Source organism: Cucumis melo, chromosome 12 (genome assembly GCF_025177605.1).
Source record: "Cucumis melo cultivar AY chromosome 12, USDA_Cmelo_AY_1.0, whole genome shotgun sequence".
Taxonomy (NCBI): domain Eukaryota; kingdom Viridiplantae; phylum Streptophyta; class Magnoliopsida; order Cucurbitales; family Cucurbitaceae; genus Cucumis; species Cucumis melo.
The window spans coordinates 23,873,557-23,899,288 of NC_066868.1; the positions used below are offsets into that span (position 1 = coordinate 23,873,557).

Here is a 25,732-nt window from a genome sequence, read left to right on the forward strand (position 1 = left end):
ATAACCATCATGAAGATAAATAACCACCATGAAGATAAATAATTCAACCGTTGCTTTCACAATCGTTAAACCTAAAGAAGAGGTTAGTTTCTCACAATTAATTAGTCAAGATCATCTTGGTCAATTGGTCATAATCAAAATAGTAAAACAGTTAAACTTAGAATTATCTATCATCACACAGTATATCGATCCCATGTTTTTATATCAATTATTGTTTTACAAATGATAACTTAATTTTCTTTTACTTTTTTTTTTTAGTTTAGCAAGTGATAATTGAGATTCGAACATCTACTTTTATCGTCAAAAGTCTAAATTGGCAAATATATAATTGATAATCGGTGTGTTAGAGAAGGTAAGCCTTCCAGATCTCTTGCTCGATGCCTGAGTGCCTCAATTAACTCTATTAAGCAACATTGGCAAGTTGAGCCGGATAAAAATTGAGAGCTTTACCTCATTTATCGAAGTTTGGTGGCTAAGGCCAAGGCTAAGATGTCTATGTGAAAGGTGACACTACAAGCAGGAATCTTTACGAAATAGGGTACCATTGATTGGGTCAATTAAGTTTGATTAAGGAATCTGCTGTCTCCCAACAAAAGAGTGCAGTCGCAACATCCTAGAGCTGATATTAATATGTAAATGAAATCGAGCACAAACTTCAGTATCCTTCATGCTTTTACGATTTTTAGAAAGTATGACCTTTTATTCTTTACAATGAAAGCGCATGGAGGTACTAATGGAAGTCATAATAACATGAAGATTAATGGATATAATATCAGAGTGCTAATCTGTTACTGTTGCAAGGATTGGAGTTCCACAAGCAGCAGGAGCATGCTTCTCTTCGTATACGAGCTGTCCTCTTACAAAAGTGGCCAAAACTTTTCCAGACAGTTTCATTCCCATATAGGCTGAAATGCTCTGAGTTAAAAGAATGACAAGAAAAAGCCAAGTCAGCAGAGTTCAAGAAAAAGCCAAGTCAGCATAGCTCAAGAAAAAGCCAAGTCAGCATAGCTCAAGAAAAAACCAAGTCAGCATAGCTCAAGAAAAAACCAAGTCAGCATAGTTGGCTGCATAACAAGCCAACTCAATCATTTTTGCAACAGAAAACTTGTGACAAATGCCGGCCTATATTGTAAGGAGATTTGGGTTTAATTTCAACGAAAGCAAACTCTTGTTTCATACAGCAACAAGAGTTTCAGTGCTTGGAGTATGCATAGTTTATATTTGATGTTTCTGAATCGGTAGAATTAAAATGCTGGAAATACGATTCAGTTTGAGAAAATTGCAGCTTGAAAATGGATACATGAAGAGGAAACAGTGGTGAAGAGAAAAAACCGGACATACGGGATGTTTCAAGTATACAGGAATGTCATTGACATCGTACTCCTCATCTGGTGCCCATGCAACAATATCTGCATGCTTTCCAATAGCAATAGCACCCTGTAAGATAAAACCAGGCTTTCTTATGTCAACAAGATAGGGATGATAGCCAGTAGTCAAGTATCTCCACTAAACATGGTAATATATACATATATATAGATATATAGAGATAGAGATATAGATATATATTTGCTTTGAAGGTGCAATCAAACTGGCTATAATGTCAGTGTTTCTACATTTATAAGCAATTTGTCTACCGTTAATGAAAACAAGTTATTTAGACTACTTATTGAGATACAACTCGTGATAGATTCATAACATAACAAGCTCGTGAAGAAGTTAATAAAAGTATCTCAATCTACTCTGCCAAAAAGTGGTAATGTAAAATTGACAACAAAAGTATGACAATTTTGTGACCTTTAATTCTAGACCAGCAAGCTTGGCAGGCCGCTCACTCCACCACAAAGCAAGTTGCTCCATTGTTACTCCACGTTTCTTTGCATGTGACCAGGTTGCAGAGAGATCAAACTGCAGATTCCCAAGAATAATTGATGTCACTATTCGTAATTTGGTTGATGGTTAATTTTCTTATCTAAGCATCTATCAACAGCTAGCACAAGGAATCCAAGTCTTTCTATCAGTTTGTCTTTGTACCACGCAGGATATAATTTAAATGCATCTGCCGGTGAAATGTTACGACTAAGGGACCAACCCCATTTCAAATCTCTCAAAGGAAGTCTGCTAGGCCTCCAATCACTCAAGTTTACAAGAGAAGGGGTAAAAAGGGGAATTCCACCCAGACAGCTTGGTAGTTAGGATGGCCAGTGGTCCTCATGACACATGGCAGCAGGAGCACAAGAATGTTAGGAATATATATAGGAGCTTTTGTATTAGGGTTGGGGTATCTTGATCATTAGGCATTTTGGAGTGAACACAGTTCATGGTGGAGAGTACAGCCCTCTTATTTGGCTGAGTGTCTTGTTGGTTTTGTTACTCTTTTGTGGCTGATGAACTATTATCCATACATCAATATAACTACAGCTTACTCTCCTGTTATATAAATTTCTCTGTGAATTCTGCTGGAGTATTAGTGTGTAGTGTGTGCTGTTTGCTTAATATTATTGCAGGTAGAAAGGAGTCCTAACATTGGTATCAGAGCCATTCGACATCCTGGGGAGGTGGAAGAAGATGACGCAAAAATTAATCGAAGAACGATTGGATGCGTCGGAAAAGGAGATTGAAGCCATCAAAAAAGAGGTTCAACGCATACCTGTCCTAGAGAAGACGATGGAGAAAATGCACGCCATGTTAACCGAAATGTACGAGGATCGACAAAGACAGCCTGGCAGTTCGGAACTGACCGGAGTGAGTACGGGTAAACGGAAAATGCGAACGGAAGATGTGGTCGACGGAGACGAGGAAGGGGAAACATCTCTGAGTTTAGAACCGGGGGCAGGGCAGGATCGCATAAAGTTTAAAAAACTGGAACTTTGGTACAATAGAGAATATGGAACGGGTTGCGCGCGATTCTTGGAAACGCTTTCGTTGGGCGGAGAATAGGGATTTTAAATCAGCCCAGAAACCCGCGCCAAAAAATGTTGAAACCCCTTCGACGAAAATAGTGACTTTGGCCGAGAGAATCCCTGCGAGTGTGAACCAAGCAAACAACTCACAGAACGGTGCGACAGGGATGGGCGGACGACGGGATACCGGTTTTCGAAGGTGGACGGATTCTGAACTGCAAGCACGACGGGACAAAGGGCTGTGTTATCGATGCGAAGAACCATTTAGCAAAGGCCATCGCTGCAAAAACAAAGAACTTCGCCTCTGTGTGGTCGTGGACGATCTAGAAGATGTTGAAATGGTGGATAGTGCGTACGAGGGAGAGATGGTGGAAGTTAGCCCGGTGGTAGAGTTGTCCCTGAACTCCGTTGTGGGGTTGACAGCACCGGGTACGTTCAAGCTAAAAGGAACGGCGGAGAACCAAGAAATAGTGATCATGGTGGATTGTGGGGCGACCCATAATTTCATCTCCCTGAAGCTGGTCGAGAATCTAAAATTACCTATGGCGGAAACAACGAATTACGGAGTTATTATGGGGTCCGGGAAGGCGGTGCAAGGCCGCGGAATGTGTAAGGGTATCACAGTGGGGCTGCCGGTGATATCCATAGTAGAGGACTTCTTGCCGCTGGAACTGGGTAACATCGATATGGTGCTGGGGATGCAGTGGCTGCAGAAACAGGGAGCAATGACAGTGGATTGGAAAGCCCTCACCATGACCTTTGTGGTCGGAGATACTAAGGTAATCCTAAAAGGGGATCCTTCGCTGACCCGAATGGAGATATCCTTGAAAGTGTTAGTTAAAACGTGGCAACCGGATGATCAGGGATTTCTAGTTAACTTCAGAGCCATGGGGATTCCCAAGGCAGACCGGGAATTAGTAGTGACAGATGCTGTGGAGGACTATCAATCAGAATTTGCACAGCTACAGCAGGAATTCGGTGATGTATTTGAAATGCCTGACGGTCTGCCCCCGATGCGACGAATCGACCATAGGATCCAGTTGAAAGAAGGTACGGATCCGATTAACGTGAGACCATACCGCTACCCACATGCCCAGAAAAACGAGATTGAAAGATTGGTGAATGACATGCTGGCTTCAGGAATCATACGACCGAGCACCAGCCCGTTTTCCAGCCCGGTTATCTTGGTAAAAAAGAAGGATGGGGGATGGCGTTTCTGCGTCGACTATCGCGCTTTAAACCGAGCAACGGTACCGGATAAGTTCCCTATACCCATGATCGATGAGCTGTTGGACGAGTTAAGTGGAGCGAGTATTTTCTCCAAAATAGACTTGAAATCCGGGTACCATCAAATCCGGGTACGGGATGAAGATATAAGCAAGACAGCTTTCAGAACGCACGAGGGTCATTACGAGTTCTTAGTCATGCCCTTCGGACTCACCAATGCACCTGCAACATTCCAAGCATTGATGAATCAGGTTTTTCGGCCTTATTTACGCAAGTTTTTGCTGGTATTTTTTGACGATATTCTGGTGTACAGCAGGGACGTGGAAACACATCTAGAACATCTGACCATGGTGTTTCAGCTATTGAGACAACATTGCCTCTTTGCTAACCGGCAGAAATGTCATTTTGCGAAGGACCGAATCGAGTACTTAGGCCATTGGGTGTCGGCAAAGGGAGTGGAAGCTGATCAGGAGAAGATTAAGGTCATGATAGAGTGGCCAATACCGAAGAATATACGGGAGCTTCGGGGTTTCTTAGGGCTGACCGGGTATTACCGTCGGTTTGTGGCAAATTATGGCGCCATTGCTACACCACTCACGAAACTAACCAAGAAGAATAATTTTCGTTGGTCGGAAGAGGCAACGAAAGCATTTGAACAACTTAAAAGAGCCATGGTCACACTCCCCGTGCTAGCATTACCTGACTTTCAGCTGCCCTTTGAAGTGGAAACCGACGCATCAGGTATCGGGTTAGGGGCTGTGTTAACGCAGAACAAAAGGCCCATCGCTTATTTCAGCCAAAAACTATCAGAAACGGCCCGAGAAAAATCTGTTTACGAGAGGGAGTTGATGGCCATAGTATTGGCTGTGGAAAAATGGCGGCATTACCTTTTGGGGCATCGATTCGTGGTATATACGGATCAGAAAGCATTGAGACATATTCTGGAGCAAAGGGAAATAGTACCCGGTGTGCAAAAGTGGCTGATGAAGCTGATCGGATTTGACTTTGAAATACGCTATAGAGCTGGACCCGAAAACAAAGCTGCGGACGCCTTGTCCCGTATGCCATTTGAGGCGGAGTTAAATGCCATTACTGTCCCTTCTTTGCTGGACATTACAGTGATCGAAAAAGAGGTACAAGCGGATGAAAAATTGAAGGCCATATTTGATAGAATTGTGGCGGATCCGGACTGTGTTCCCCGATATACGATTCGCCAAGGTAAGCTGTTTTATAAGGGCAGATTAGTTATTTCGAGAACTTCGAGCTTCATCCCGACTATATTACACACTTTCCATGATTCGGTCCTTGGGGGACATTCCGGACAGCTACGCACTTACAAAAGGATAGCAGCAGAATTGTTTTGGGACGGGATGAAAAAGGACATCAAACAGTATGTGGATCACTGCCATGTTTGCCAGCAAAACAAGATCCAAGCGTTATCTCCGGCCGGACTGTTACAACCTCTTCCTATTCCTAACCGTATTTGGGAAGATATTTCCATGGATTTTGTGGAGGGCCTCCCACGTTCCAAGGGATTTGACACGATATTGGTGGTAGTTGATCGCCTAAGCAAATATGCTCACTTTATCACCTTGGGTCACCCATTTTCGGCTAAAGTAGTGGCTTTGGTGTTCATCAAAGAGGTAGTGCGCCTCCATGGATATCCTCGCTCGATAGTATCCGACCGTGACCGAGTCTTTTTAAGCCACTTTTGGCAAGAGTTATTCCGCCTACAAGGGACTCAACTTAAGCGGAGCACGGCATACCATCCCCAAACCGATGGACAAACGGAGGTAGTAAACAAATGCTTGGAACTCTATTTAAGATGTTTGTGCCAAGAAAAGCAAAAGTCATGGAGTGATAAGGTGGCATGGGCTGAATATTGGTACAATACAAATTACCAATCGTCCATCAAAAATACTCCTTATGCGGTAGTTTATGGTCAGCCTCCTCCCCCCATCATTTCGTACGGTCAAACCGGGACAACGCCGAATGATTCAGTGGAGCAGCAGTTGCAATCTCGAGATGAGATGTTGAAAGTGTTGAAGCGACATTTGCAGCACGCCCAAGAAAGAATGCAGAAATTTGCCAATATCCATCGTCGGGACGTGGTGTTTGACATTGGGGACAGGGTATACTTAAAATTACAGCCTTATAGACAGCAGTCAGTAGCGAAAAAACGCTGTGAAAAATTATCACCACGGTATTTTGGACCTTATACTGTGTTGGGACGAGTAGGAGAGGTCGCCTACCTGCTGGATCTTCCGGAAACTGCAAAAATACATCCCGTCTTCCATGTATCGCAACTTAAGAAAGCAATAGGAGACAAACATCCAGTTTATCCGGACGTCACACTGATAAATGACCAAATGGAGTTAGTGTTGGAACCGGAAAACGTGCTCCAACGCCCCTGGAACGAGGCTGAACGTGATTGGGAATATTTGGTGCAATGGAAAGACCAACCGAGCCATGAGGCAACGTGGGAGTCATACGCGATGCTTCGACATCAATTTCCTAATTCCCACCTTGAGGACAAGGTGGCTCTTCTCCGTGGGGGTATTGCTAGGCCTCCAATCACTCAAGTTTACAAGAGAAGGGGTAAAAAGGGGAATTCCACCCAGACAGCTTGGTAGTTAGGATGGCCAGTGGTCCTCGTGACACATGGCAGCAGGAGCACAAGAATGTTAGGAATATATATAGGAGCTTTTGTATTAGGGTTGGGGTATCTTGATCATTAGGCATTTTGGAGTGAACACAGTTCATGGTGGAGAGTACAGCCCTCTTATTTGGCTGAGTGTCTTGTTGGTTTTGTTACTCTTTTGTGGCTGATGAACTATTATCCATACATCAATATAACTACAGCTTACTCTCCTGTTATATAAATTTCTCTGTGAATTCTGCTGGAGTATTAGTGTGTAGTGTGTGCTGTTTGCTTAATATTATTGCAGGTAGAAAGGAGTCCTAACAAAGTCAACCGATAAATGGCAAGTAGTTATTAAGGGAATGGCTATAAATGTCTGAAAACCTAACGATCCAAATCCAAATAGAATTCGATGACTGTTTTATCAGCAACAAGATTATTCATCCTCATTCATCAACTTGAAGTATAATTTTCAGTGTGCATACGTTGTTTCTCCAAGCCTACGAGTGCAAGGAAAAGAAAAAAAGTGGCAGATGGTACTGACGTGAGAGAATCTATAGTAAACATTGAATTCTGACCTGCAAAGATGATATGCCGCCCCAAGCCTTTAAAAAATCCCCAGAATCAGGTAGCTTTAGATCTGGCACTGTGGGCGAATGATCAGAACTTAACATGTCAATATGTCCTTCCTGTAATGTTAGTTGAAACAGATGCAATTTCAGAGAGGACCTAAGAAGTATGTAGCAAGAAAGATCTACAAAAACACCGACCATCAAAGCATCCCATAGTTTCTCTTTGTTGGCTTTATCACGAATTGGCGGAGCACACTTGAAACGAGTATCTCCATCTTTTATATCTTCTTCTGAGAAAGCTAGATAGTGGGTGCACGTCTCAACTGACACACTATCTCCGCTCCTTTTGGCTTCCTGTGAAAATAACATTCTCTGGGTGTTTCATTTTTCAGTCACTTTAGACATTAGATTATAGCTTTTGGATACAGTGGCATAGTACAAAATATATCAAAGCTGATATGTATATTAAATCAAGAGTCAAAGAAAAGACTATCGGACGACATTAAGGAAATCCCACTGCAAAATGCAGACCAAAATTACCTCAAGAGAGTGAAAACTTAAGGGTTAAATACCCAATTTTTATATGCTCATTGGGAATCAGGAACATACATGCATTTGTCAGAGTAGTCTAAAGTACCTTAATAAGTTCTAAGGTAGAACCTGAATCAGACAAATGAGCAACGTGAATATGAGCTCCTTCTGCCGGGCCACCTGGCCTTGTATTATTTGTCACCTTTAAGAGCTCTCTTACAGCTGCCTCTTCCCTGTTTAATGATACAAGAGAAGAATATTACCAAGAAATTGAGTTCGCAAATCAAGTTAAACAGAGTTTTTTCTAATAGAACAAAACTTGAATCTGTAGTTTCTAAGATTTATGATATCAATTATGTAAACATTGTAATGTAAAACTACAATATTTTCTCTCTTATTTGCATTGATGGCAACAAATGATGCCTCCGTGGCACATTTGGGACCACTAAAAAGCGTCATGAGTTTTGAACTTTTGAGAAAAACTAAAGTATAGGAAACATCTTTTATCTTATCAACCTATAGACAGGGAGTACTCGTGGGTTTCCAATCTAGACAAGGAAGGCTATTACACTACCAAATCTGTGGTCAACAATCTTTTGGTGGGATCCTCATCAAGCTGTATGACTTCAAAGAAAAAAAGAATCACTGGAAACTCAGCCACACTCGCCGAAACAACCCAGATCAGTTACAAAAAAAGAAGACACTGGATGACTCTATCTCCTCAATGCTGCAGTTTGTGTAAATCAGATAGTGTCCCAGAAACATATATTCATTTACCGCCCTTTCACTTCAAAGATTTGGTCCCATTTCCTCACAGCCATTTATTGGACATTGACCATCCTTTTGAGGTGCAATATTGGTTGTCTCAAATTCTAACCGATCATCCTACCAAGCTTCAGAAGAATACTATACAGCTTTAGATCAATAGACCTTCCATATGCATTGCTTGGAATGAGCAAAAGTCAAAATGCAAAGATATTCTGTGACAAGGAGAGATCCATCAAGGTTATAGTTGAACACGTCAATTCTTTTTTCTTTTGTTGGCTTTATATCTCTGTAAACTTGTTCCTCCTCTCATCAAATATAGACTAAACTCTTTTATATCCAATTGTAGACTTTCTTTTTGTAGCATAATTAAGATAAGCTTTATTTTTTCTTTTATTTTTGTTTCAATATTTCATACCATCAACAAGATTGTTTCCTATTGGCAATAAATACAATATTTATGAAGTTTCTTCTAAAAATAAAAAAGAATACTGAAATGTTACAAATCAAAGTCTCCTCTTAAACCACTTCTTCAAAAGTATGCTGTAGCAGCTATAATTTTTTTTAATCAATGCAATAAAGAGGAACTTATTACATCATCCCTTCAGCTTGGCCGGTTTGATAGCACAACACGATTGTAACCTTCCATTTTATTAATTATTGTGTTATGAAGAAATATCTAGGAATCAGAACCAACAATGCAAAAGACAAATGTGTCTGCATGATTTAGTGAATTCGGTACACGTTAATACTACTAAAGCTAGCACAGTACTCAAATAGAAAGAAACAGAAGGAAACTAATGATTAAATTCTTGGATTATATCAAAATGCAAACACGAAAGAACGTAGGAAATTTTAATATCTTACCAAGAAGGTGGTCTGGTTGTAAGATATGTTGAGTAAGAACGAGGATCATCTTGACTACCTTCACGTTGCACAGGGCTTGGAGAACTTTGTTCAATCTCTGAATGCACAAGCAAAGGTCTTTTGTATTTTGCTAAAACTGACAGTCCTTCCTAATAAGCATATATTTTCATGCATATGGTGGTGTTAATTTGGAAGGAAAAAAAAAGTGTTCAATCATTCTTCCCGATCAAACTGATGATATGAATATTGCAACTTAAAATGTACATATACCTTGATATGAGTAATATTTGTCATAGGAAAGTCATTGATCCCGGAAGGACACATAAATGACTACAAAACAATGATAGAGGAACCTGTTACGTGGTAGAAAATTGATAAGGTAATAATGATTTTCTGAAAACATCAAGGTTCCCTAGAATTCGTCCTCAAGAAAGGACCTTCTACAGAGGAAAAACCCCTCACTAGGAGTCCCCTGATGAGAAAGTTTGATGGAAGCAAGACATTTACCCTCTCCATTAGTTTGGCATTGCCAATTTGCTAAATACAATGGAAAAGCAATATTTACAACCACACTGTAGTAAATTTTAGATAATGAAAACGAGGGTTTAGAAAGGATCTAAAATTTGAGTTCACTTTGAATTAACATAGGAAGTTGCCTTGCCGCTCATGTGCATTGCATAAGGCTGAGATGTCACTATCAACTATGTAAGCACCAAATTACGAAGAAAAACTATCAAAAATACCTTTAGGCCGAGAGCCCCTGCTTTTAGGAGATTTTCCAGAGCACTTGCGTTGAAAGCATTCTCAGGAACAAGACCTCCCCAAAAGCCTTCAGTTAATATTTAGTAGAATGGAATTAGTCCTTAGATTAAAACAACTGAGTTAAAAAAGTGAAGTTTTGAGTATACCAACGTCAACATAAATTCTTCCTTCAGCAGCCTTAATCTATTATAGAGTAATACACATTAGTAGAATCTGGAAGAGCACTGACTAAGCAGAAAACGAACATGGAAAAATTTATATATGCTTGTGAGAGCGAAGATCATTTGATCGATGAACTTACAACAGTCTAAAATATTTCCAGGAAAAAACAATAAAAAACGAACCTTGAGTTTTAGAGTTTCTTCAGACGTAGTTGATGGAAAATTATTTAATGGCATGTCAACCAGAGTAGTTACGCCACCTATACAAACATATCAATACCAGTTTCAAAGGTTGTCCATACGGCCTAAAGTAAAGTTCATATGAACACATTATTAAAACAAAAAAACAAAAAATTGAAAAAACTTAGAGAACTTATGGCACTAAAATATTCTAAATTCAATAAAAATGAGTCTAGATGGTCAACTAGAAGTCATAAACATTGAGTTGGGACTTAAAAAGAGTCAAAAGACTACGTTCTGTTGGTGGATGACAGAGTCTTCTGGTACAGTTATTCTATTTCTTGTTGGCGAAGGCTTCTAAATGAGGAATTCTTATTAAAAAAAAAAAAAGCAAATACATGAAGAAATGACAAAGGAAAAAATCATACCAGCAGCTGCAGCTTTTGTTCCAGATGGAAACCCTTCCCATTCAGACCGTCCAGGATCATCAAGATGAACATGGCTGCCAAGAAATCGATAGCACAATTACCAATATTCTCATCAAGAAATAGTCCGTGTCCACTAGAGAAAACCCCCCTCAAATGGATCAAACTAATTTAAGGAGAAATATAGACCTAAAGTTATTCTAGGAACCAGTTCCAGTCAAAAGCTCATTTAAATTTCAAATTGCTGTCAATTTAAAAAAAAAAACAATATGATCGTACAGTTGAGATTTCTAAATCATAGAACTTGAAATTTCCAACTAAACATGGAATCTTACTTCTCAGACAAAATCTATCTAATGAACTTTTATCCTGAGAAATATATAGCAGAATGATTGCTGTAGTAATAACTATTTTCATTTTAGTATCATGTAATTTTACGTAATTTTACTTTCTACCAGAAACAACAAATCACATTGATATTCAACAATTGAAAAATGAGTTTTAGGTCTTACACATCAACCAAGCCAGGCATTACAACAGCATCTGCGTAATCAACCACATGATTACCCATAATCTTCCCATGCCTTTCTTCCTCCTTAACAATGGATACAATCCTCCCTCCATTTATCTCAACTGCCCAGTTTAGCATTTGATAAAGAAAATCCATAAGACATCAAGAAAAGAAAGATACAAAGCCATGATTGACAAAGAGACACCTCCTGATTTGTTAGTAATGAACTGATTTATCAGAGAAAAGTGATATTCTTGAATATAACATAGAGGGAAAACAAGATGTTGTCTCAACAGAGTAGAGCGAAGCCAACTCTATGAGAGTCAAACATAAGCTATAGTGCAATAAATGGATAAAGCATGTGGAGTAGACTCCCTAAGATAATATTTCTTTTCATGAGCCTACAGCATTAACCAGTGTACTAACCAGCTCCAGAAATTACTCCTTGTGGCGTAACAATGCGCTTGCTTGTTATCCAAAAGTGCTTGTGAGGAAGGAGGCTGCATTCATTCTGAGAGGGTTGGAACCAAGATGTAAAACTCTTTTCACATGACTGACAAAATTAGTCATACCTAAAACAGTATAAACCCAAAATACATAGGACCCCATCTATGATTGCAACATGAAGTCAACAACTTCCATAACAATAGATATATTTGTAATGTTCTTCTAAAATTAAACATCAGTAGATTCATTCTACCGAACATGTATACAAAACGAGTCCAAAAGAACAACATTGTCATGTCTCAATTATGAATTATTATTCTAATTCCCCGTGAAACTCCTAATTTACTTAAGGACTTAAGTTCCTAGTTAGAACCCATTTAATTCCCAAAATTTCAAGAATTCGATTTTCGAAATTTGATTTCCAACACAAGCGCAGGAATAAAAACATCAACAAGTCATATGCGATATGTAACGACGTTCTTTCTAAGTCTAATATCGTGAAGAAACAAAAGAAACCTTAATCACACAGGAACCAATATTCATCTCTTATGAAACCGAGTTCTTCATAAAGATCACTGGATGGTAGACGGTGCAGACAGTGGTAGATAGCAAATAAGTCAAAAAAGAAAAACACATAACTATACGTATTGAAAATCACTGAAGCTTACCTCGGATGGATCCTTTAAGTAGAAAACTAAGAAAACGGAAGCGAGCAATGTTAATAGAGGAAGTAGCTTCCACTGCAGCAAATTCATCGTAATTCTTTCCGTCTAATGCGATTGGAGTGAACGAGCATGTAGTTGATAGGAATTTGAAGTATCTCAGGCTTCGGCTTAGGAATTCAGCTTATGGTCTGACCATTGATGGGGAACTACGGTGAACCATTTCGCTAATCATATGATTAAAAGTCAAATCAGACGATTATAGTAAAATTACCGATGCTCCCTTCTCAGCTAAACTTTGATTAAGAAGCTCTTAAGGAGGGATTTTTTTAGTACGGCGGGAAACATGTCAATTACTAACTATGCTTCAACTTTTTTCTATTTTTAAATATTTAAATTTATATTTTGTAAATAGTTTTAATTTTCTTTAAAATTTCTTTTAAATTTATCTATAACATATCTAATATGTCACCCGGATATTTAATATAGGTAAAAGATCATTAAATATAGTAAAATTTACAAAATATTTATAAAAGACAAAATTGTGAAGTAGAATTTTGATATTCTATAGTAAAACTTGATAGAAAAATCCATAATTTTAATATTTATTGCAACTTTTATACAGAGAAAACATTATTCCTAAAAGAAACATAAAAATCTACGAATTTACCAAAGTCTAAAGGAAATATATATATTAGTTTATTAATATATATGGAGAAAGTTAAACCCTACACAATGCTCATAGTTCATGTTGTCAGATGGTTTGGATTTTTTGGTCATTTGTTGAAGCAGTATTACTAATTTATATTTCAATTTATTAAATTAAGTAGACTGATTAAGTCATAGTATTAGGAAAAATAAGATTACAAAGTTTATATTCATTTGTCAACATAAGTATGGTTGAATTAAAATCTCAAGGTTCTACATCAAACATTTGTCCTTTGATATCTCTTTGTAAAGTTTATGACAATTCTTGTTGCCTCCAACCGTGAAGATTGGTAGGTGAAAGATTCTTAATGATATTATTCTCACGTGAATGAAATTGTTGAACAATGGTAGATTATGTTGAATGTCATGTGCCACTTATGTGATTGCAAGTCAGAAACGACGATTTAATTTGTCTCTTCTAATAGTTTCATGTGACTAAAATCATTTAACATTATTTTGTTATGGTTAATGTTGTACCTTTTCTGTATGCAAAATGAACAAATGGGAGACCTTAGATCATTTTTGTTGGATGAAGGAGCATGTTAATGTAGATGATTTGGTAGTCTTTATTGTATTGTGGTGTTGTGGAATATTTGTGAACTTCGCAAACAGTGCAGTTTTTCATGAGATAACAACTACATGGGGGCCGTTGTTTGGTTCTATATGATGGTTCATTGTGAGTTATGGGAGGCTGACTTTAATTGGACTTGAGGTGGCTGGCAATTAGGTTGGTGTCAAAGCTAAGGAGCAGGGTAGATGTCGGCCAAGAAGTGTGAGGCTGACCTCTGAAACAATGATTGGCATTATTTTATGATGCTACTTGGGATGCTTCTGGCAAAGAGGATGTAGGTTAGGTGCTTCAGAATCATATGGTTGTGCTCATTGCTCTTGATGGCCGATATATGGAAGAGGCTTCTGATATGTTGTTTGTGGAGATTTATGCAAACTGGGGATGGGGTTCAAGTTTTTGTCACCGTTGAGTTGTCGCCTTTGGTGCAGGAGTATGATATTGAGATAGCAGTTCAGTGGTTGGGTAAAGAGGAGGAAATCTTAACTCCAATCAAACCAGTGGAGGATGATCTTTTAATCATGGGGTGCATCGATTCGATTCAGACATATTCGTCAGTCTCCTAATATAGTTGTTGATGGTATAGCTCATTAAATAGCATATGGATCTCAATCCCGAGGTTGGTGGGATGATTTTTCTAGTTGGTTGAAGCAAATGTGGCCTTGATATCTTTGTGTAATGTTCTTCTGAAAAAAAAAATCTTTATACATCCATAATGTACACTCCTTTTGTTCTACCAGTTTTCTATCCAAACCAAGAAATTTCCAACGCACAAACCAAACCAGACCACACAAACACCACAGTCCAAACCAAGAAAAAAAGATCTGTCCCAAATTGAGTTGAGTCAATGAGTTGTGAATTAGGGAGTTGGAGAAAGAACAAAGTTATTAACTACACTCCTTTAGCCCAAAAAGTTTATGATCCACACAACTTGTATTCCACTCTTTCTCTAAACGCTACATTAATTACACTTTGACACCTTTCCGAGCATTTATTCATTTTTTAAAGAAAAAAAACAGCCCTTTCAACATTTATGCAATTTAATCAACTTGACATATAAAGTAAGAACCAGTAGTCTCTTTATTGCGAGTGGTGACCTGATTTCAAATGTACCTGTACATTATTAACTCAAAACAACATGCCCCACCCACATGAAACAAAACGTTCTCATGATTCATTAATAAGCATATAATTTCATAGATGAACATAGATATATGCTTTAAATGGTCTTCATTCAAAAATTCAAACTTGATAAAAACGAAATCGCATCTAGCATCACGGCTTTTTTCATCTGGGATTTCCGAAACAATGTAGATAAAAATACGTAGGTACAGTCAGCACTAAATTTATAAATTAACCAAAATATCAAACATATGAATCTAGGTTCGCTAATTCTTGGCACCTTTTACAAACCAACCCCTCAAAAAGCCATGAAGAATCGAATACAGTACAGTGAACATGCCTCGCTACTATACAATCTAAATAGAATAAAGAAAACTCTCCACATGTAAGTAAATAAAACAAGGGCACAACCAGCTCAAAGAGAATGATCCACCAGAAAAGATGGAGAAAGAATCGAACAAAAAATATCTAAAAGGGGAGAGGAGAAAGGATCAACTACTCAGACTTCCTTGGCATTCTCTTCATCCTACTGAATGGCCCCACTGTCTTGTCCATAATGTACATGTATATCACCTGGCTCCACGATTTGTATGAATCTAATTCATTGTAGTATTCAGGTGCAATCTCCTTCACTTTGTAAAGCTTGCTTCCTGGAATTCTGGGGAAGTCATGGTGTTCATTGTGGTAACCTACACTCCATGTAAGAAGATTAAGTGGACCGTAGTAAGAATATGTCTCCTGTTTGGGATTGAAGACATAATGTTCGGAAATGAAGTGACCAGCCATTGGATGCATCCCACCACCGACGAATGTGGAGAGGATCAGGTAAGCAAAAGACTTCCAACTCCAGAAGTAAACCATGGCAACATCAAGAGCTATCTGAATAATGAAGTTGATGAACTCCCAGTGACCTGGGGGCTTTGGTTTGAGAAACAATGGGCGGAGTGCATAGAAGAAGAGTTGGAAGATAACCCATATAGCTTTCGAGACAACATTAGTCACCAGATGAGCTTCGGTCTGGCTCGGAACGTCCATATCCATGCCATCCACTCCTTGGAAGCGATGGTGCTCGAGGTGATACTTTTGAAATGTGATGGACATGGGCACTCCAATGGGGAGATTAGCAAAAATCCCGAGCCACTTGTTGTAGTCAGGTGTTGAGAAGGCAAGGTTGTGACTGAGCTCGTGAATGGCTAAAAATAGGTTGTGGTTGAGAAAAGAGCCAAAGAAGTAGGCTATTGCCAATATCTTTAACCAGTCTGCACTGTGAAGAGTCGTAGCAGTCCATAACTGAAGCAGAACCACCATAGAAATCTGCAAGATTGCGAGAATAAGAACGAGAAGTAAAAAATGACCAACTTTTTATACTGTAAGAATAAATTAATGATTGGTTCTTCAAACTACAATAGTTAATTTGAACTTTATGACTACAAGGTCATGCTCGTGAATGTATAAATGGCTGTTCACACCAAGTTCTCATTCTTCGTGATCATGACTTTACTTTTTTCATCAAATGAATCAAAATGCCAACGCAGTTACAATCAATTGCCCTTCTTAACAAATACAACAAGCAATAAAAAAAATCAGCCTTCCCTTTACAACAGCAGGAAGCATTAGTCTAAATACTTAACTTCAACAATTATTCTTCTGATTTCATAAATGGTCTCATTTGAAACTATACAAGCCCTAAACTGCTGCAATGGACTACCCTAATCAAAGGATTAAACATCTGCTAAAATCAGATATTAGAGCCAGGCAACCAAGAAAATAAGGGTCGAGGGCTAATTTCCTCCCTAAACATTTACCAAAAGTCGAGAGAGCAAACAACAAAATTCATCGAGTACTACTAAACTTTACCATTTCGTAGTGAAAAAGGTTGAGGGTTAATTTCCCTCCAGGGCATTCTTTTAAATTCCAAATAAGAAAAGAAGGGTAACTTTAAATAAAGTTTAAACCAAAACAATCCTGAATCAAAGCTTGCCTAATAGTTGAAAAGGCAGGAAAGTTTAGACAAGCGTTCGTACTACAAGGAAGGAAGAAAGGAACAAAAAAACAAACAAATAAATAAACGATACAGGAATGTAGCAAAAAAAAAAAAAAAAAAAACTGAACCAGCGCAAAAAGAACAGCGAAGTGGACAGATCCATCAATTACGAGTGTTCCGAATCTCAAATGTAGATTTTCGATGGATGCAACAAATACGAGTAATCAGAATGATAAAAGAAAAACAAAAACAAAGTAAAACGCAGCAATGTAGCAGAGATGAGGTTCAAAATCAAACATAAAAACAAATATACACAAATCAAATTCAGGCATTGACATGTGTAGAGACCAGCAATACAGATCTAAACACGAAATCAAAACATCCTGACAAGAAAATAACCACAACTCTCTACATTCTCAGAATCAAGAGAGAGAAGAAATGAAAAACCTTGAAGAAAGCCCAGGGGTCAGGACCGAAGAGCTCCCGGATCTGAGGGTACTTAGAGAGAATTTGTCGTCTCCTGGAAGCGTGAGGTTCATCGGTGTAAGACCAGAAGAAGTCAGTGGCCATAACGCCATCATCTCTCTCTGCACCACCTTGCATTGTGTATGTGAGTGATTCCCGGTGGTCGTTGCTCCCAGAAGATGCCCGGAAGAATTTGCGTCTCCTGGGGTGTGGTGCTGATTGGTGAAGATGAAATTGGATGGTGATTGAGAGGAAGAGAAAGGAAGGGATAGTTATAGAGGAAGGTTGTTGAAGATTTAGGAATGGGCGGAGGATTGAAGAAGACCAAATATGGAAAGGAAAATGGAAACGAAGGTGACTCCTAAATTTAGAAAAGGACGTTGCGTTCGACCGGACGCTGTTTTATACGTCGCCGTCTTCGTAGCGTTGCCATTGCCAACTTGCCGCTGGTGGGAATGGTATCTATCTATATTCGATTCTATTCTTTTCTATTCGACCCTTCCTTTATTTTTTATAAAAATATCTATTTTCACTTCATGGCTTATAACTTATGCACCACTAAAAAAAACTTCTATACAATAAATAAATAAAAACAGAATTTAAATATGATAAAATTTGATTCAACAATTTTAAGAATTTCTTTCAGAACGTGAGAACATAAAAATCATACAGAGAAAAAAGAAAAGAAAAACCAACGTAAATACACCCTTTTTTTTTATTATTATTTGATTTGATAAGGGAATTATTAATGGGGTTTTAAAAAAAAGTCAAAAATCAAACTCTTTTTTTTAAAAAAAAATCACCGAGGACAACAACTGCTGTTCTTGATTTTATCATATAATTAAGAGATGCTATGTTGCAATTAATATATACTTATACAGGAGTTTGTTTTTGGATGGTTTGGTGTGTGTTTTAGTAATTGAAAATGAAATCATGGGACTCTTATTTTGAGATCTATTTTTGAAAAATGAAAACATGAAAAATGAAATAATGTTTATTATTTATGGAAGAAAAAACTGATGGTCACAATTTGGCTGAAAACAGAAAATTGATTTGACAATTAACTAAAAATATTCAAATAAAATCAAACTATCAACCCTCTGTTTCTACTAATCAGATAAGAAAACTCGAATGATTATATAACATTTTTAGTATAAAGCAGATTTTGAAAAAACTATTCAAAATAAAAAGAGGCTAAAAAATTAATTTTAAAGTAATGATCACCTATCAACACAAATTAATAAAAGTTTGATTTAGTTGATTTTGTCATTTAATGAACATTAATTTGCTACAATGTAATAAAAGTTTGATTTAGTTGTAAAAATAATCAAATCAACTAAGTTTAAACTATTTTTTTATTTGTATTTTATAATTACAATTTGTGGAAGGTTGTTAAGCTAAACTTACAAAACAAACGAATTGGGAAGTCATGTTAGGGAACAAAGTTTCTAAAAGAAAAAAAAAAATCAAATGCTCGATTTGTAGGCTAATTATGACTCATTGTGTTGAATTAATCATTAAATAATCAAGTCAAGTTCAATTCTGACACTCTATAATCTTAGAGGTTGTTCATCAATGTGACACTTAACCACAAGTGGGCATAGAAAAACGTATCACTTGATATTGATCTGAAGTAAGTAAACTCTAAAGGAGGATTCTAACCTTACTCTTTGTGTTTAGCTACATTATACACTCTATATAGTAGTTTGGTATTGAAGTGTGGTTATCTCGACAATACATTCCTAGATCCAACTTAATTGTTCGGGAAGTACGTCTCTTCAATCTAAATAACTTTTATTGAATAATGAATTCAATCCAATCCAACTAGGAAATTTCGTGCTTCATAGTTGGCTTTGGTTAGAGTTAGTCTCATAACTTATTCGAATTTTTGTTCTAAATTAAGTAAAATTTTAGCATGTAAAAATTTTACTTAATTATTTTCGTATATTAAACTAAGATTAACCGGTCAATCTCAACTTATATTACGAATAAATTTCTTTATCTAAAGTCTAAAAAACTAGTTTTAGCAATCATTGGAAATTTTCTAAAAAGACTCATAAAAATTAAGATAAATAAATAAATAATAAACTCAAGTTTGATTTGGGTTGTTTTTGTTAGTAAATTCATGGATTAACCCAACCTACAATATTTTAATTTTTTTTAATACGATTCAATCGGGTTGGATTGATCAAGTTTTTGGATCATCGTTTTTTTAACTCCCACTAATAATTACTTTTTACAAAATATAATTTGACATGTTGTTACATATCTTGACTAGATTCATAAAGAATGTCACATAGAAAAAAACTTATATGGTTGGAAAAAATGAATTGAAACCTTACGAAATAAAATTTAATAATCTAAAATCTAAAAATAAAACTGAAATGAAACTCAAAATAAATTAAGGACTACAGGTAGAAAATTTGAGGGCAACACTTTGAGATGAATGAAATTAAATAAATAAATATATATATATAAAAAAAGAACTTTGAGAAAAAAAATTCCCCTAAATTTAAACATATACTTTTCATTTATTGTTTATTTTTTATTAAATTTTGGTGCCACCTTCACTTTCATGTTCCAGAAATCAAAGTGCGACAGCCTAAGAGCACAGCCCCACCACGTGACTTCCACTTTCAATATATACACACATTAGAAATATATTAGATTTTTAGTTCAATCATTTTTATAATCTATCAGGTTTCAGATCTGGTTATGGGCAGTACTTAACTTTTAGGTAGGGATCACCATCATTCAACTCTCCTTTTAGTTATCTAGTGAGATTATGAATCTTTCTAACTATTAAGCAACTTATGAAAGATAATTTTGAATTTTGTTTTTTTCTTTTCAAAAGTATTCCTAAACTTTATAGTTGCAATATTACTTACTATAAACGTTTATAACTATTTTTAACATAGAATTCAAATATTTTAAGTTGAAATGATGTGGATATCTAAATTATTGTGTTTGTTTTGCATTAATGTCAGAATTATGTGGTGTACTTGTCGAGGACATCTTCACGTTTTGTATGCACTATTTGAAATTTGAATTGTAGTATGATCTTACTATTATCAATTAAAGATTTTTTTTATAGTTGCAAACGTAGCAATTATATTCAAAATAATTAAGTATATAGCAACATTTTAAAAAAATTGCAAGTATAACAAAATCTGTCAAAATCTATCGATGAGTCTATTAGTGATAGATTATGTAGGAAATGTTGGACTATCACCAATAAACCATAAGAGTCTATCAACGATAGAAGTATATCACTAATGGACTTTGCTATATTTATAATTTTTTAAAAATATTGCTATATACTTAATAATGATTTTAAAAATTATTATCTATTGTAATTATCCTATTTTTTAAAGATTATAAAAACTGTATTAGCAAGCAATAAAGGTAAATATAAATAAGAAAAATGTTGGAGTTTCCATTTAACTTCAATTTTATAAAGATTTTGATAAAAATATAGATAAAATATCATTGTGATATTAAAAATTTTAAATTTATATTAATGAGGAAACATTTAATAATTGTTAAACAAGTATACTGGTCAAATTACATTATAGTCACATTTAATAAAATTTTATTACCTATTTTATATGTAAGTTATTTTTTTTAGTGATATATAATGAGAATCACAAGTGATGTAGTATAGTTGAAAATGTGACAGAAATTTAATCTACTTAGTAGAAGTTTCCAATGTAATAATTAGCCGCCAAATAATTAATGTGGGCAAGTATATAACATTCGACCCATAAATTTCAAACCCTAAATTGACCCAATTCAAAGACATATCCTATCATACTCAACTCGACTCTACCTTCAAATTATTTCAATCATGACACAATCATAAATAATACTATAATTACATGAATTCACTATCACAATAATACTATACTATAGTTATATACATTCTCAATTTATTTTTAAATATTTGGTCACTCCTATGGTTAAAGGAACTTATTTCCTCCTTTCTAAATTTAGCCGAAAGAAACTAACGACATAATCCTCAAATCCAAATTAATCTAAAGAATATGAAAGTAATGAATCTAACCCAAAAATAATAATAATAATAATGTTTGAAGGCATCTCGAACATCACTTATCTTTGTGCATTTTTTTTCATCTCACTTTACTTTAAAAATGTAAGAAACAAAGGTTGTCACATTACACCTTATAGTTAAACAGTTTGATAAAATGTAGGCTAAAAATTGTACCCAAGAGATGAACCTAAGCATTTTTTTAAAATTATTGAATGTTGCACCATACAAATTTGAAAAACTAGGGAAGTATACTTACTTTTCTTGTGCTTCCTATATAACCACACACAAAATCAAGATTATTTCGAAAGTTAAAAGTTAAAGTAAAAAGAATTTGAAACAAATTATAGTAAAATGAAGTTCATATATGTAGATGTGTATGTACATGTGTGTATGTGTATATGTACATGTTTGTATATGTATAATGGATGTACTCAAGGGACCATAAAATATATAGTCGCCATCCTTCGGGAGGGAGTGTTCCCCAAAATATTTTTTTACGAAACGAAACGGTACTTCCTAGTTCCTATGTTGATTGCTTTTTCGATCGGCAAAAAATTGTTATTTTCTTTGTTTTTCTCAAATCAGTTTTAGATTTTTGCATTGAGTTTCAATTTGGAATTTGGTTTTTTTTAAAACTATTTTCGTGTTCAATCTCCAAAAGCCAAAACCATTTTGGGTTTTGGATGATCTAGATTACTCCATAAGCTTTGAAATTTTGTGGAAACGTTATACTATAGAGATTTTAATCTATCCCGGAAAACGGCCAACAATGAAGCGAAGGTGACTGTTCCGGCGAGAGTTCCGTCGTTTTGAATCACCCACACATAGCTAACTCGATGAGCTAAAGCTTGAATCATCACTGCAACCAAAGAATTCCATGGATAACAAACAATCGCCTCAGATCTCCTCATTACTCTCGCTGAATACCCACAAATCCTTCCACTTCTCCCTGATCCAGTACTACTCGATCCACATCCAAACTCATCATCTGAAGAAGAACAGATTGAAGAAGATGAAGATGAGATTGTTAATGATTCTTCCTCCACCCACTCCAGAACCGCCTCTAAGTTTTTCTCTTCTAATCTTTCCTTTACTAATTGCACTAAATCATCCGGAGGACCACCACAGTCTATATAAGCCATGAATTCACCGGCTGTGAGCGTTGCTATAGCCGCCACCACCGTTTCGTCGCAGAAATTGAGCGTTAACGGCGAAATTTCGCCGATTAATTTGTCGTCTAAGTCAACAATGGCGACAGAGGATTGGTGAATCAGCGCTTGCGAGATTAGAGGAAGAATAGACAACGCAGATTCGTCGTAACGGACGGCAAGAATGTTGTTGGTATCAATTATGTTCAAGGAATTGATAGGATTCGCGGCGGTAGAGCTGAAAAGTCCGATTGAGTTGAGGAGGTAACGGATTATATCCTCCGGAGCTAGCCAGCAATATTCTTGATCGTTATGGAGAGAGGAGATGGAATTAGCCGGTGATTTCTTGAGGATGTTTTTCCTCTGACTTGTGCTCATTTTTATTGGGATAACAAGGTTATGTATTCCATCGTGTATGAGGTCAATCGCCTCCATCAAACTGAAAATTACAAAAACAAGATACATTAATAACAATCCATCACACAGAACAAACCTAATATCACAATTCCACGAAAACAATCCATTACACGATTTCAACAACACCAAAACATATAAAAATCCAAATCGAAATCCAGAATGTCTACTATTTGCAAGAATCAAACCTGGCATGAGGTTCCAAATGCTTAACGAGTTCAAATCCCTCAGGAATCAAAACAGAGATCGGAGATTGAAGCCCAATCGCCGGTTGCAACAAATTTTCTTGTCTACAAAGAAAACAGATTATATCCACCATGCATACTTTACCGACGCAGCGACAATGTAAATCCGAATCCGCCTTAGAGGAGGAATGATCTCCACAGCTCCAGACGCTTATGTAGCCTTCGTCAATCTTCGTCAAGATCGATAAGGCATCGGCGACAGTGGCGGAGATGGATATGGATCGAAGCGCAGGTTTTCCAAGGCATAGGTCAGATACCTCGCAGCCCAACAAAGTTGCTGCCATACAAGAGCAATTGAGATTGGAAAATGGAAGAGAAAAAATGGCGGTGAGGAAGAGAGAAAGAAGACGAAATGGGGTCGGGTGGAGCGGAATTTCCGATACGAAAGATTGAGGGGGAAATGTGTGAAATTTATAGGGCGTGATATGTGGTTGGTTACCCTTGGGGTGGCGCACGCGTTTTTAGTTTCTCTTTTTTGATTGTTTCAATTTCCATGACTATTTATTTTAGTAAAAAGTGTATTTATTTATTTTTTTTATATAAAATATTTTATTCCCTAAATTTTGGTCAACCAAACAATTTGGTTTCTAACACTTGTAATGAGATTGAAATGTACGGCCTTCCTTCTTTTTACTTTTTATCATTTCATTCTTCTAACACCCTTTACCTCCTTAGTTTGTAATAATTTAATCTCGTTTATACAAAGTCTATTATGTAACAGTCAAATTTGTAATAATTCAGTTCTTAATATCAAAGAAAAATCAACAAAATTACATCTTAATTAATATTGTTTTATACTAATTTCTATCATAGGAATTAAATCATTACAAACTTTAAGTCAAGATGACTAAATTATTATATAGTAAAATTTAGAAACTTAACAATATTAAAAGTATATGAAATAAATCATTACAAGTCAAAGTTAACTAAATTGCTGTATTTATAAAAGTTTAGAGAATAAAAGTGATTTTTTTACCGGAACAAGAAAATGTGTTTCACTTTATTTTCAACTAAAATGTATGGTTGATTATGTGCAAGTTTTATGCTAATGTATTACAAAAGTTTAAGTTTTCCTTTAATAGATATTTTTTCCTTCTTAGATTGGTTGCCCAAAAATTTCCCCTTTCCCACTTTTAGTGTAAATTCTGGTTTGGATGGGGACTCACATGTTGTTGAAATAAACTTTATTTGAAAACTTAATTTATATTCCTATATTTGGACATTGAATTAAGTTATGACGTTTGAAATTAATGCGTTCGAGATAGAAAGTTTATGTTTGACGTGTTATACAATTATTTTTTATTAAATATGTAAAAAGAGAGAAAAAAAATCAAATTTTTAATAAATATGCAAACTTTAATTATAAGTATTACTACAATTGAGTAAGTTATTTAACGTTAAGTAATGATATTTTGTTATAGTTAAGAAATTAAATTGTTACAAATTTAGAAGTATATTGACTAAATCGTTGCCTCTTACAAGTGAATTCATGAAAGTTCTAAAAAAAAGTGGGTTTTCACTTTATTATTATCAGGTTAATTTATAAATTTAATTCTCCAACTTTAAATTTAATTTGTTTCTACGTCTATTAAACATGAATTGAAAAGTTTAAAATTTTATTATAATAAAATAAAATTATATCTCATAGATTAATGAAGTCTTTTAAAAAATATAAAAAAACTGAAAATATTTACGCTTTATAAATTTCAAAAACGGAAAAATCCTAGAGGTCCACCATGTAAAATAGCAAGAATGCCTCTTCAACTACGCCGTCAATAACGCGTGCGTAATATATTTGTGATTTATATGCGATCGTTTAGATATAGTTCAATATATATGCGATCGTTTAGATGTGGTTCAATATATATACGATCGTTTATATATGGCTATAATTTATACGCGATCGTTTAGATATGGCTACAATTTATCTTTTCAATTATATCGTTTAATTTTGTTATACGTTCGTTTAGATTTGGGGACTCAAATCTAAATGATTTTTTTAAAAAAAATTGGTACACTATTTTTTTAATTTTTTTGCCACACAATTGTTTCGATTTCTTTACACGATTGTTTATTTTTTTTACATTGATCGTTTACTTTTTTTACACGATCGTTTACATTTGGCTAATACAATCTAAATGATTTTTTTTCAATTCTTTATACACATGATCTTTTAGATTTTGTTTTTTTTTACACATAAGATTTTGCTATTTTTTTTGTACACAATCTTATACAAAGTCGTTTAGATTTGGTTACCCAAATGCAAACAAGTAAAAAAAGAAAAGAAGAAAGACGGTGGAAATAAATCGCAGCAAAAAAAAAATATAAAATAGAAAGACGATGAAAAGAAATTGAAGCGAAAAAAAAAGTGGAAAA

At 35.8% G+C, this 25,732-nt stretch overlaps 3 protein-coding genes across 4 annotated transcripts; all 3 read right to left on the minus strand.

Moving 5' to 3' along the window:
* Nucleotides 1–525: 525 nt before the first annotated feature.
* On the minus strand, nt 526–12,939 carry LOC103486263 (allantoinase). 2 transcript variants are annotated; one of them, XM_051079887.1, is made up of 15 exons: nt 12,658–12,939; nt 11,969–12,042; nt 11,544–11,664; nt 11,035–11,108; nt 10,610–10,686; nt 10,412–10,448; nt 10,247–10,332; nt 9,774–9,833; nt 9,504–9,652; nt 7,978–8,104; nt 7,539–7,694; nt 7,347–7,457; nt 1,795–1,905; nt 1,342–1,437; nt 526–915 (listed from the first exon to the last, which is right to left on the minus strand). In XM_051079887.1, exons 3-15 carry the CDS (start codon nt 11,600–11,602, stop codon nt 781–783), a joined length of 1,278 nt encoding a protein of 425 aa, XP_050935844.1. In that variant the 5' UTR covers nt 11,603–11,664; nt 11,969–12,042; nt 12,658–12,939; the 3' UTR covers nt 526–780. The 2 variants fall into 2 exon arrangements, with proteins under 2 accessions (XP_050935844.1, XP_008442380.1); XM_008444158.3 differs by having other exon boundaries at nt 11,969–12,053.
* Nucleotides 12,940–15,238: 2,299 nt separating this feature from the next.
* On the minus strand, nt 15,239–18,326 carry LOC103486276 (sphingolipid delta(4)-desaturase DES1-like). The gene is made up of 2 exons (XM_008444178.3): nt 17,481–18,326; nt 15,239–16,363 (listed from the first exon to the last, which is right to left on the minus strand). The coding sequence occupies exons 1-2, from the start codon at nt 17,634–17,636 to the stop codon at nt 15,545–15,547; spliced, it is 975 nt and encodes a 324-aa protein (XP_008442400.1). The 5' UTR covers nt 17,637–18,326; the 3' UTR covers nt 15,239–15,544.
* A 3,564-nt stretch (nt 18,327–21,890) lies between these two features.
* Nucleotides 21,891–23,817, minus strand: LOC103486255 (CBS domain-containing protein CBSX5-like). Its single transcript, XM_008444145.2, has 2 exons — nt 23,300–23,817; nt 21,891–23,136 (listed from the first exon to the last, which is right to left on the minus strand). Exons 1-2 carry the CDS (start codon nt 23,638–23,640, stop codon nt 22,281–22,283), a joined length of 1,197 nt encoding a protein of 398 aa, XP_008442367.1. The 5' UTR covers nt 23,641–23,817; the 3' UTR covers nt 21,891–22,280.
* Between the last annotated feature and the right edge of the window lie 1,915 nt (nt 23,818–25,732).